At 36.5% G+C, this 14,288-nt stretch overlaps 1 protein-coding gene across 5 annotated transcripts in view; it reads right to left on the reverse strand.

The window, feature by feature from the left end:
• lrp1bb (low density lipoprotein receptor-related protein 1Bb) overlaps positions 1 to 14,288 on the reverse strand; it is a 250,801-nt gene that overhangs the window by 186,300 nt on the left and 50,213 nt on the right. For 4 of the 5 annotated variants that reach the window (XR_003277158.1, XM_026217734.1, XM_026217733.1 and 1 more), the window contains exon 2: positions 950 to 1,072. The exons of the other annotated variant lie outside the window; for it this stretch is intronic. Coding sequence is in view for 3 of the 4 variants with exons in the window: in XM_026217734.1 (XP_026073519.1) it covers positions 950 to 1,072 (123 nt within the window). In the remaining variant the exon portion in view is untranslated. The remainder of the gene's footprint in view (positions 1 to 949; positions 1,073 to 14,288) is intronic. 5 annotated transcript variants of the gene reach the window in all.

Consider the following 14,288-nt stretch of genomic DNA (forward strand, 5'->3'; position numbering starts at 1 on the left):
ATTGTACTTATTTTTTTATGTAAGTACACAGCAGTTAAGGCCACCCAATATAAAGTGGGACCTGTAGTCCTTTCTCTATGAAGAGTCAAAATTAATAAATTTAAAATAAAAAAGTGAGGATAAATTAAAGCAGTTAGAGCAAAGAGTGGAGTAAGCTTTGTCACTTTTTACTTAAGATAATGTTTAGCCGAACTATGTACATGTTTGTAGCATGGTTTAATGTTGGCAAAAATATAAATTTTAGACCTGGATAATTTAGATTTGACATAAAATATTTTTTTTACTTTTTTATGTGCATCCTTCAGACCTGTCTAAATACATAGATATACACATTACATGATAAAAAATTGTGCACAGCTTCCTAGATTAAAGGGGCAGCACAGCTTATTCACTGATTTTACTCCCCTATCGTAAGGAACACAGTAACCGTAGGGTGCTCAACATGCACAAACACATGAATACATTTACCCATGCCAGTGGAGTGTTGTTAGTACATTCATGCGATAGTAGTCTGTGTTGGCTTACAAACACATTAAATTCCACTGCACATTTTGTTGTGGAAAGCTGTTTGAAATGCATTGAAATTCCCATGATAAATATGCCTAGAATCCATTCTATGGAATTATAAATAAAACCGAGTGAACATGATTAATCTAAATGATAATAGAATACCAGTGGTGAGAATTGTTGACCCACTGTGCCTGGAATATGCAATAAATTAAGTGTGTCTAAAAATGTCCTGCATCTAAGCAACTGTGCACACAGATTTACCTTTAACTGATTGATCTTTTCATTAATATAATTCCCCACACTTGGTATGTAAAGTGCTATCTGAAATTAAACAAGGTGAGGAACAATGGTGCAGGTTGATGCTGGTTTTTTGGTGCATGGAGATATGGGAATGCAGAGATGTTTTCTGGCATTGTGGGTTGATGTAATGGTTACTTACATTTGTCCAGAACCTCATCAGAACCATCTGGACAGTCTGGTTCCCCATCACAAAGCCAGCTCTCGGACACACAGGTCAGCTGGTCACCGCATAGTAACTCTCCAACGTCACAGAAAATGGGCTCTAATGAGAAAGTGGGGTGGAGACAGAGATGGAGTATGGAATGAGGCGCAGTACAGTAATTAAATGTCTAAATTACATGATTATGTAATCAATATAAGGATTAGTACAATAAGTACATGTGAAATGCATTAACTCACAATGATTCATCAGTGACATGAATATGATGACAATTAATTTCACTGTACAGCCAGGCAAGAATAATCAGTATTAAAGGCAAATTCAGTTGCAGAAACATCACAGGATAACTTTTCCCATTCTCTTTTGTTAGTACAAAAGCCTCCCAGTGATATCCAACAATATTTACAAGAAAAGAAGCAGCTGTGAGAATCACATCACTCAGAACTGGGCCACACATTTCACTTCTAAATTCCTGATTTCCCAAGCTACATGATTTATGAACATATCAAAATGATTATGATCCAAAATGTTGAGGCAGGACTGCAAGTGATAATTCTATGCACCACTGCTCTCTGTCCTTGCTATGCCCCACCAGTACCTCCACATTACTTCACACTCTCTCACACACAAACACACACACACACACACGCACACAACCCCCGCCAAGCAAATTCACTATCAAGGGACAGAATTATAAATGTCAAACGGTTTCATCTTGCTCCTGGTCTCTGTATTTCTCAGTCTCTGTCTCTTTCAAGCTGCAGGCCTCAAAATTAGGCCACAACCTACTGTATATGAACAGTGCTTCTCACTACACCTCTTTGGGTAATGCTTTGATCGTGGTCGATTTTGAAACTTATATATAGAATAAATCTCCACATACTACAACTGAAGCTCACTGCTACTGTACAGTAAATGCCAAGGAATACTCCCTTGTTACAGTTCTGGTCATACTAAATCTAAGATCTATATTGGAATGCTTTTCTTTTAAAGAAGATGACCATTTTATTCATTATCTAAGTGCATTAACTCACCTTCGTGTCATTGCAAACCTGCATGACATTCTTTTTTTTTTTCTTTTTTTTTGTGGAACGCAGAAGATTCTTTAAAAAGTGGCAGTGTCATTTTATGTCCAAACAGTGAAAATCAAATGGGTTTAATGTTGTTTGGAACACAGCGTCCTTCGAAATAAAGTCAAACAGGTTTGAAATGACATAAATCTGAATAAATGATTCAGATAAACGTGTTCATCCTACATAATTTTAATATCCAAAAAAAGTTTTTGCACATCTTCCGATGAAAGGCAGGATGCATTTCTCTCTAGCATGACTGAAGATAAGTTCTATGGGAAAGGATGGATCTGGCAAATTGTTCGAGACCTGGGCTCTCCTACAATTGATTCACTTTCTTTAGAGCCACAGTGGCCCTGAAACTCGGCTGGTAATCTGGCATGATTCAATTCAATGGCAGCTGCACATCAGTCAAAAAGCAATTACAGGGAATATGATGATGGCTGCCCTCTGTCCTTCATTCTTACTAACAAAAGCAACTGCAATTCTGCTGCTCTGAATGAATAGTGATGGTGATTTGATTGTTGTAGTGGCTTTAAAAAAGACGTGTCTATATTTTTGGATGAGTGGTTATTGAAACGGATTTCAAGCCAGAGTTTTTAGCTAGTGTGACTGGCCTTAGTAAAAAAAATAATAAATAAAAAAATATATAAATAAATAAAAACTATCCCCTGATTCAAATTCAACTGGAAGTAAAAAAAGTCAAGGAGAGGAAAGGTTTGGTTAAGTCTCCCGATAAAAGATCTCCTGAGTCCAGTCTGAAGGCATTTTTTATCTTTGCAGTTGACTTGGTTTGCATTTAAAAACATCTCTTTTACCTGAGAATAGTTTCTTTTGCAAGCAGCAGAAACCATAACAGAGACCACTTCAGAACCCAGAAGCGGCATCTGTCCGCTGATGTGTACCTGCTTTCTTGTCGAGATGCCCTTAAAAGCACAACCCAATTTGAATTATTGGAATGACCAGTGATGCCACTTTACCTTCCCTTTTACCTCCTTCACTTCTTTACTCGAGTGTTTGATGCTTCCACAGCTCTGTTTCAATAGATTCTCCACAGACAGTTGAAAATGCACAGAAAGAAAAAATGCACAAAACACTTCCAGCCTGGTAAGGAATAAATTCTTGCATTATTTGTTTTCTGAGGTAAAAATGGAATTTACATCTGAAAGGAGGAAATGCTACACTGAACTGCTAAATGTTGCGGTCATTCAGAGATAATTTCAAACCGACACAAAGAAGGAAGATAAAAATAACTGAGCATAATGGCCCCAACTGTTTGACGAGGTAGCAGTAACCCATTACCATAACAGTAGGACATTTTCAGTGGAGCTTGGACTGGCATGCTATTATGAGCTTCATTTCTGACACAAGCTGCCACCTCAATGAGCAAAGAACTTTGGCTCATTAAAGCTCCTCAGCCTTTGTGATTTCGTCAGCTCTGATACGCAAAACTGTTACAGGGAGCCAGTGAATAGAAGCATTGGCTTCCGGATGGAAGCTCTGCCAATCTTGTTTGATCAGTCTGTCAAGGAGAATAGTTGTTTGTCACTAGGCTCCTAAGCCACAGAGTAAGCTCAGTTAATCTCCAAGATGTTGTTCAATGCAAATATTCAAGCACAAACTGTCCAAGCATCTTCACAAACCATACTGCCTAATTTTATTTTTACTTTTTGCCCATAATACATTTTAAATATATGCTACATGTGTTACAAAAAGCATGACTTAAAGAAAATATATTCTTCAAATTGAAAATATATTTTGTTTAAACCTTCAAATGACAAAATATATTGCATAATGTAAGCCATCAAGAAAGAAATCTAGATAAATCTGAAAATATATATGTTGGGTAAAAGGTAATGCTTAATGTATTTTTCCGATACTGCAAGTGTACGTAAAAAAATAAATAATAATAAGATAAAATAAAATAAAAACCTGTAAGAGAAAACAAAAGAACAAAACATCTGTTTGAATTGACTTACCTACAGTAAAATTGTGAGCCCCATTAATGAGCCTGAATCAATTATGCTCCAGTATAACCCTCAAAAATTAATCACCTTGCATTTAATTTAAACCTTAACTGGGTGCTCAACAGCTGTTCAAGGCACTTCAGTCTCATTATCTTTCCAACTGTTCGCTGTCATGCAACACACCCAAGACCGTTACCTTACCTTGACAACCCTACCGTGGCACGCAATCTCACAATTTCCAAATTCAAGAAAGTCTGCTGAGCCACTGAGAACTTTGCTGTCATCTTAAATCAAGCTGAGAGAAAAGAACTGCACCAACAGCACATAATAAACCTAACTTTCACCAAAAAATGTATTAGGTCATGGAAGTAAAGTGCCATTTTCATGTTGAGGTCAGTGTACAGAGAAATGTGACATTCTCCTAGTTGGATTTCACAGGAAATCTTGTTATAAGTCACTCTAAGGCTGTGAAAATCCTCTGAGATTAGATATGATCCATATAATGCTTCTCTGACACTTGTGAAAGGATAAAAATTCTGCATGCTAAACCTTGTGCCCAACACAAACACACTCGATTGTTGTGCGCTCATGTTTTTGAGCTTTACAACCCAAAACGGCCAATGAACTGTTTAATTCTCACCTTGACATATACAACATGGTATTTTGATCTAAATGTCAGCTGCCTCAGTTTTGATCAGAAAACCGTGATTAACATTAATGTCACCTGACACCTATAACATAAATGTCTTGAGAATGTCATTCGGCAGAAAGATTCACCCATATAACACCAGTGAATGTCAGTGCATAAGCCAAACTATTTGTTCTGCTTCAATTTTTAGTCATATTGATCTGCGTATCCACTGAAAAATGCACATCAAATGTGGATCATGGAGACCACGCTTAAGGCTCCAGTTTATGCCGATGTGTGGCTTGCTGAACTGGGGGGTTGGGGGATAATAATGCTCGAAGGTGCAGCATATTTACAAATTCCACAAGGCACTCCATCCAGGAAACACATCCTCTGCCAAAAGACCTTTACTATGGCAACTCTGAGCCAGTTGGACTGTGTGTAGCCAAGCTAGCGGAGAAATCAATGGGAAAGGACAACAGGGCCTTCATTAAGCTCTCCCTGACCTTCACTTTTCCAGTGAGGTCATTTTTATTTTCGAAACAACAGCGGGGGCATGTCAACAAATTATCAAAGGCAACACAGTTAGATTTTTAACATCCATCGCCAGAGAAACAGACTGCTTGGTATGATCTACCTTGTAAACAATTAATTATTCATGAGCATTTAAATGTACAGTCCTCAAAAGATATTCTTCCTTTCGTGATGTTGCATGGTGCAAATAAAGGCATAATATGAATCTCTGTACACATCAGATAGATTTAAACTCATGATGCATCATAGGCGACTACGTGCTTGTGTGCTTTTTCAGGATTACGTATACAGTGCAAATATAAAAGTAGATGTGTCAGAAGCTATACTGCTAAACCTTTTAAACATGTCTGAAACATTTTGTGACTTAACACTGCATCTGTCTAAAAGAATTAAGCTACACATGTCTAAGTGGTGGCATCCTTAAGAAAAACAACACATTTTGCTATTCAGATTTTTCTTCATTACTTACTGAACAAGAGCACTGAAAACAACTGTGAAAATAGATACAGAAAGTGTCAGCAGTTTAAGACGCTCAGTTAGTGACACTTGCATATTTGCATATTAATCTTTTAAAGCTGAAGTAGGTAACTTTTGTAAAAATGTATTTGTGAAACCTGTCATTATGTCCTGACAGTAGAATATGAGATAGATAATCCGTGAAAAAATCAAGCTCCTCTGGCTCCTCCCAGTGGTCCTATTGCCATATGCAGAAATTCATCCGCTCCCGGTAAGAAACAACCAATCAGAGCTGCAGTCCGTAACTTTTTTTTGTGTTCAAGATTTACAAAATGTATATAATAAGCGAGTACACCATGAATCCATTTTCCAAACCGTGTTTTTAGCCTGTCCTGATTCAATAGGTACATCTATAATAAGTGTTTATATTCAGACTATTTTAGATTGCTTCGGGGATACCGCGGCGGAGTAACCCAGTACCTTTGTGATTCTTCATTGACATAAACAGAGAGAAGTAGTTCCGGCTACAATGTTCTTCCGCAAGACGCAAGCAGTTCTGTTTATTAACCGCTAGAGTGTCAAAAGTTACCGACTGCAGCTTTAAGGCTGTGTGTTTGACACATGGAGTTCGTCTTTGCATCCAGGTCACCTTTACATCCATTATAACCTACATTTAACATCATATTTTAAGCACCATATTCAAAACGACTGCACTAGCCTCTTATTTTTTTGACCATTCAGCCACAGTTCATATAAAACTCTCATGACCCCATTTGCATCTCGGGTGACCTCTGGTATATTGTATTCATCAAACATCAGAACTGTGCAAAATCTCCTTTCTCTGCTCAAGGTAGTATCTCAGTCACTCCATGAGGTGAACCACCAGTCAAGTTTCCCTAAACAACTCCTGAGGAAGACATGAAGGGTTCTCTCGATATCATTGTTTCATCACAGTTGAGAAAGATTGCCTCCGAAGCTCTGATAACATAAAGAGCACTCGGACATACACCTCAAGATAGATGTGTCTTGTTTTAATTTGCACAATTAAAACATGTTTTTTTTTTTCAAGTTCCTTAAAATCCTTATTACCCATTGTTAAGAAAGAGATAAGGGTGTTTTACTCAAATGTGCATTTAAAAAAATACTTTTAAAAATACTTAAAAAAATCTATTTTGGACTGTTATTTCCAGTAGGAGATTCCCGCTCCGTGGGAAGCAGCAGAAGGGGGCTGTGATTAAGATGCCCAAACTCTTCTGATATACAGCTTTTGCAGTTTATCTGCCGATGAAATCAGCGGGTTCATGCAGCAGGAAACCTCCTCCGGAATATCTGATTAGTTTCATTCCACTAAAATCAGGGAAGCGCACGTCAGATCTAAATGGAAAGTTAGCATAACAATATCAAGTTGGAGCCTTCAGCTGCTAATGATCACGTATCTGAGGTCAAAAATAATGGGCTATTACTGATGTTTTGGGTAAAGTTAATATGTATGTAATCATTACTATGCATGTGGGTGGTGATGAGTACAGCTGAATGGGCTAATCTTATAAAGTGTTGCTCCATATGCTGAGATCATTTGAAATGATACAGTTTAATGTGGGCGGTTGTGAATTTCCTGAATTAAACTGCTTTTGGCACTCTCAAGTGTACAGTACAGAAGGGGTTTATCCCCAGGGGCCACGCAGGAGGTTAAAACTCTAACAATTCAGAACAAGTTACATCTTTCCATATGTATGTCATTATTTGGATTCACAGTCCTAATGGAGAAAAACTCTCTTAGCTAATCTGCATAAACCCAGGACACCACAATTATCAACAGACCCTGCCATTCTCCAGGGACTTTAGAGATGTTTGCTTTTGCCGCAGGGACAATTAACATAAACGCTTCATCCACTGGCATGTATTTAAACTAAGGCTTTTCTCCACCTTTTACAAGACTATATAAAAACTAGAGCAAATTCAGTCACTTTTAAATCCAAAAATGCTTAGCTAAACTAGGAAGGGGGAAAAAAAGAACACGTTTTTAAATTATGAAGCCCTTGATTTCCTAGCAAGAGCTGGGATGCTACAGTCCTTGCTGCAGGTCTAGGAGCTCAATGAGATAAGAGAATTATGAATGAACTAAAGAATCATTACACAGGGCTGAGTGTGAGAAGTTTTCTTCCCATGGGACTAAAGCTTGGTTTCTATTTGTCATCACCTAAAGTGCTTTATAGGATCTCATTGACATGTTTTGTGCAAAAGAAAAGGACAATGTGAAAAGGAAAACCAAGTTTGTTTTGTAGTCTGAAAAAAAAGAGAAAAAGAAACCTATATATATAACCTCCAGAAACAGCTACATGTGAGTGCGAAGGCTACAAAATGCAAACTATTAAAAAAACAATTTATCCAAAGCTTATTGACATAATTTTTTTTTATAAAACATCATCTGTTTTAAATATGATAACAGCTTACAACTATTGACAAAAGATTAAAACCATTTAAAGAGCTCTTAAAATATATGTCCTGAGGTCATGTTTTGACACAACCATTAAGTGGGACAACAAAGCGATGAGTGTTTTTTTTTTTTTTTTTCAACAGAATCAATATTAGCTTTACTGTTATTTGGGTCTGGTTAGACAGGTGGAAGAGCAAAATGAGGCCTGAATGCTTCATTTTAATCCATCATGTCAATCGATCACTTTAAAAAAAAAGCTTTATAAAATGTGTGAGAGCGGAATAAGGGGATGGCACATCTGATGCTGCAAATGATTCAATCAATTAGCTATATCTGCTTCTGCGGGAAAAAGTATCTGCTGTGGAAGACCTCTGGAGAGCAGTAAAGTTTGACCTGGCATCAACTATAAAGGAAATAAAGTGAGATAGGAAGTAGCATTAAGATACGACTGCCATATGCATAAGCATGATGCATCAAAACAGTGCACATATGGAGCATGTGAGGGTTAGGGGTCATAAAGGCTCTGTCATGGTGAATGGCAATTGGCTGAATTGATTTCACACAATCTTGAACCTCAGGGCTCAGTATTGATCCCGCTAGCTTTTGATTTCCACACACCATGAACACTCGCACAACAGCCAATTTCAAATTATCCATCTTTAACACCCTGTGGGAAGACAAAACTGGACTATTTTAGGACAGCTGCTACTGAAATTTTCGAAGATTCAAATTCATGAAGACAAAGATTCTGTCAGTCATACTAGAAAAGTATTTAAAAAACATGCAATGATGAGGTATAAATTCAAAAAGTCTATTTGCAATAAATGGTAACTAATTACAGTGCATCTTAGTGGCTGCTCTTGTTATTGGACATGTGACCTTATTCATGCAGCCAGTTAACAAGGTTGTTAGCAACACATTGTTAAAATTGATAGTTTCCAGACCCACCAATTCATCATAATTCTGACACATAATTGCAAATGTAGCTTCTTATACATACAGCTACAGCAGATGCATGTGAAGAAATTTAGTTCCATTGTCAGAGAGGTGGAGCTTTACTAAAAAATGATTCTTAACTGAATGACACTTGAAGAGCTTTGAAATGTAATTAATTCATTATGTTGGCAAACATATCCGTTAATGCATTCACACCACAGAAGATTACATTGATACTCAAAGAACACAACAGTCAGAGACACAGCATTGCTGTTTTTGAAATATGAGTGAATTATGAAATGCCATAAATCTTTGTGCATAAATTAGAGGTACTATACATATTAGTGGCTTATTTATTATTTGATAGATGAGAAGAGTAATTAAAAGGATGTAAATAAATACAATTATACAATACAAAAATATAAATATTAGTTTCTGGTCCAAATTCTGACTAATTGTGATCTATTCTTGTCTTATTAGTTCTCTGAGTTTGTGAGCTTCTTGTCCACTTGCCTTTTGTGACTGACCACAGGTTCTCTATGGGATTGAGATTCGGGGAGTTGCCTGGCCATGTATCCAAAATCTCAATTTAATGATCTTCGAGCCACTTCTTTATCACTCTTGCTTTGTGACATGTTGCTCCATCATGCTGGAAAATGCACGGATCATAACCAAATTGCACATGGATGGTCTCAGGATGCTTCACTATTGGCACAACACAGGACGCATGGTAGCATTCACCTTTTCTTCTGTGAACAATCGATATTCCAGATGTCCCAGTCGGAAGGGAGCTTCATTAGAGAAAATAACTTGCAGAAGTCTTCTGCTGTCCAACTCTTGTACTTCCTGCAGAATTTCAGTCTGTCCTTAAAGTTTTTTGGGAGAGAAGTGGCTTCTTTGCTGCCCTTCTTGACAACAGGCCATTTTCCAAAAGTCTTGGGCACACTGTGCGTGCAGATGCTCTAACACCAACCTGCTGCCATTCCTAAGTTCTGTTCTGGTGGTGACATGATCCTGTAGCTGACTCCTCAGGAGGAGACAGTCCTGGCAACTGCTGGACATTCTGGTATAACGTTTGGCGTTTGGGCATCTGGTTCCATAGAAACCAAAGACACACTATGTGATAAATAGGTTTATTGTGTCCCCCGGAATGTGGCTAAGCAACTCTTAACTCAAGTCTCTCGAAAACAGACACATAATGCACATAAAAAGAGAATATTCTCTAATTAATTCATAGAAAAATCTTTCTTTGAATTAATTCACATATACTTTAGGGCAGTGGTTCCCAACCTTTTTCAACTCGCGGCCCACACAACCACACACATATGTTTGCGCAGCCCACTGCAAAAAAATTAACTGACCCCACTATTGTTGGGTTAATAATTTAGTACTCAGAAGCTAGATTGTTTACTGTCTTTATTGAATGAACTGGCAATGAACAGAAAATAACTGTCATCGCTTGGCACAACTGCTGTTGTTCTGTAGCATATGCAGCAAAAATATCTAACATAAACTGGCGGTTTATCCAATCAGCGAGCTCGAAGAGTGAAAGTATAGTTACAGTTTAATATATTTTTTTGTTGTTATTTAATTATATTTTAATATTAATTTGCAGTCCACAGGTTGAAAATGCTTTAGGGCATTGTGTATGCTGTTACTGTTCTTGTATATTGTGTTTTGTGTATTGTATTTGTTTTATACATTCTTATGATGGATCACTAGTTAATATAACCTCATCTATATGACCTTTGGTATCTATGAGTTTGTATTTTCATGATCTATCCAACACATCTATTCATGACCCATCCAACACATTAGTTTTATAAGAATCTTAAAGATTCTTCTCATGAACCCCCAATCTAATTTCATATGCAAGACACCATACTAGAAACAAAGAAATGTAAAACTTCCCTCCAAAACATACCATTCCTCATTGGCTCACTCAAAGGGGGTGTGACATCATCCCCCTATAGATCACTGATGACCAGATCAATTGATCTTATCAATTGAAACATTAAGTATCATGTGCACCTTTTACAAAGGTGTGTTTGAACTTAGAAACTGATGTTTCCTTAAGGCTGTAGATCTGATGAATATCAAATTGTACCATAGCTTCATGTATTTATTTCTCTTCTCTTTACTGCTTAAGCCCTTTTTTCCTATGCCAGCTGTATGTGTGTGTATGCTACACTAGGTTAAGTGTTTATATAGTTAATAAAGTCTTACTTATATCACACTTGAGGTTGTTCATTGTTTTCTCATAACTGAAGTCCCTAATCATGCAGATTTTAGCTACATGCTCGGAGTAGTATTGTACAGTAAGGAAGTTATTTTCCTTAAACAGGAAAGTAACGTTCTTAGAATTGACAGACAGTTGACACTGAGAGGTCAAGTAAATACTTACAGCAGATCTAAATATTTCTAATTACGTATAACTAATTATGATTAATAATAACAATTTCCATTTTTGAGCTAATTCACTACACTGGGATGTCCTGAAGACTTCTTCACTGCAGTCAAACCTCTCTTCTTGAAGTTTTTCATGATCCGATAAATTATTCTTTCAGGCGCAATTTTTTTTGTAGCAATGTCCTTGCATGTGAGGCCATTTTGATGCAAAGCGAGGGTGGCTGCACATGTTTCTTCGAAGGTAACCATTGCTAACAAGAACACAATAATTGGAAGCGCTTCCTTCCTTTTATGCCAATCAGTCTACTCTTACAATCTAATTAGTAAGACAGTGATTTCACTGAGATTTTTTTTTTTTTTTTTTGTACACACATATCTTCAATATACTCGTTTATGACAAAATTTATTAATCCAATATTTTCAAATCCTATACATTAGTTAGACAATGCTGAAACTCACAAACTTCCATTCCATATTCATTCAAATTCAACTTCCAATTTCCTGCAATATGTCTTTTGTGCCTTTGAATGCTTCTGCATTCAAACTATGCAAGCAATTGTAACAGCCAAGGTGCTATATGGTGTACTCATTAAGGCCAATGGAAGGGTTCTGAAATCTTCTTGGAATCCTTAGATGTGTGGATGAAACTACACACTGTAAAGGAAATATATATCCTTTTCTACTAGTGTCAGTAGCCAACTTGTCTTTTCCTTCAGCAAATGCTTCACCATTGTTTTGCTTTCCAAGTTTACATGCATTATTTACAAATGTGACATCTGGGAACGCTTCCAAACTTCCATTTGTAATATTTAAAAGAACAGTAACAGAATAAGATTCTTTTTGTGGAATCCGCTCTGACAATAGTCCATTCTAAACATTCATTATTCCAAACATTCATTATTAACTCTGAAATGATCAGAGCCCCCCAACCACAATGTTCTTCCTTAAAAGTAGTGCTACACATTAACAATAAAAATTTGGTGACTAGTAATGATTTATGGTATCATTTTAAAAGGTTAGTACATTTGTGTGAAGGTTAGTAAGTATTTTGACAGCACATCTTCAAAGATGCTGGCTAACTTAAAACATTTCTACAATAAATGTAATAAAACCATTTTCAAGCTCATTTTAGCCTATTCATTTTCAACGTGTTAATTTCTGCAAAAACTGGTTTCCCCTATAAGCAAAATTAATAAGACTTATTATAAAATATACTGCACAAATGCTTCTAGCTTCCAAAGTGGATCTAAAATAGCAGCAAAAAAAGACCCATGATGAAGCCTGTCAGCGAAAAAGACTTTTGTCACTTCAGCTATCCCTGACAGGTAACCCCTCACCCTCCATGTGATCAGCAGAAACAGACATCCAATGACTGAGTGATATGAGGGTCTGTTTAATTTGCTTTGTGTAGAGGGCAAGCTCAATAATGGCCACTTTTGCTGGAGAGAAAGCAATGTCATGGGTCAAAGCAATGGCTAAAATGGCGGCCAAAGGAAAGTATTCAAGAGAGCAATGGTTGTTGATTGTCGGGCTGAGATACTATAGAGCTTATAATGCCATTTAATGCCTTTTCTTTGTTAGTAAAAAAAAATAAAAAATTAAAAACATTTATGAAAGCATTTCATTGCTTATTTGAAATATGGGTAAAACTTAAATTTATTGATTCTCACTACTGATTACTGATATTACTGCTCTGTACTTGTTCTCTGCATAATGACAATAAAGTTCAATCTAATCTAATTAGTTGCTTATTATTAGTGTGCATTTTACTAGTATATTGTCAGTTATAGCATATTTAAAGTACATATCAATGCCTTATTCTGAATTACCATATTTTAGATTCCTTGACACATAGTTTTTGGTATTTCCCCATTCTTAAAGATAAATGTTTCCTTTCAGTCTTTCACTTACGAGTCACATCTTGATCAATGAATTGGGACTTTGGTTAGATGGACCAATCTAGTTGAGTTTAAACTAAATAAGCCATTGGCATCAAAGCGTGAGCATAAAACTTTCTGCATTAATCACATTTTGCAAAAATTTATCATTGTTATTTATATTATCGTTCTATATATTTTTAACAAAGCAAAGCTAAAATCATTCTAAGTGCCTTCTGGAAAGGAATCACTCACTGCAGAAGATTCAAACCTGCACACAAGCACAGGAACTAGATGCAAAACATTACAAATCACCCCACTTTGAAATCTGGATTATGCAATGGTCTTCTTAATCCTTTTAGTTATTTTAAATCACATTAGAGTTCAGATAGAGACGAATGTTCCTGATGGTGGAGTTTTTTTCCATCTTATGTTGACACCCCAGGCGCAAGTGCCAGAACATTTATTTGCCAGATTTTACTCTTGATTTTTTCACTTCTGATTTTTTTCCACCCCTAAGCTGTGTAATGCTAGGGAGAGGTATCTAAACATGTTAGCTTTCTTAGGAATAGATATACCCCCTAACTCACTCAAATCCATTCAACATTAAAATCCATTTGATAGTTTCATTCTTCCCATGGAAAGAGCCCATTCAATGAAACTCCCCTTTGCTTTGTTTCTAATGAGTTTATTCAATTAACTAATGATGACCAGCCTTTCTACTAGTATTAGTAATTAAACTGCATCTCCACCATCTAGACATAACGTTTAATGTCCTTGAAATTCAACGTAATATAGTTGGTTTGTCTGGTATTTGACATAACTTCCAAATGCAAGATAAATCTGGACAGATTCTAAGTGCTTGGAGCAGTTGGAAAAAATAGTCTGAAACTCAAATAAGAGAAGAGAGAAAACAATCATAACCATTCATATTCTGTTCCAAAACCAAAATGCTGCAGATATGAAGTTGTCTACAGAGCCATTTTAGGTGCACTACTGATGCA

This window comes from Carassius auratus, chromosome 34, assembly GCF_003368295.1.
Source record: "Carassius auratus strain Wakin chromosome 34, ASM336829v1, whole genome shotgun sequence".
Lineage (NCBI taxonomy): Eukaryota > Metazoa > Chordata > Actinopteri > Cypriniformes > Cyprinidae > Carassius > Carassius auratus.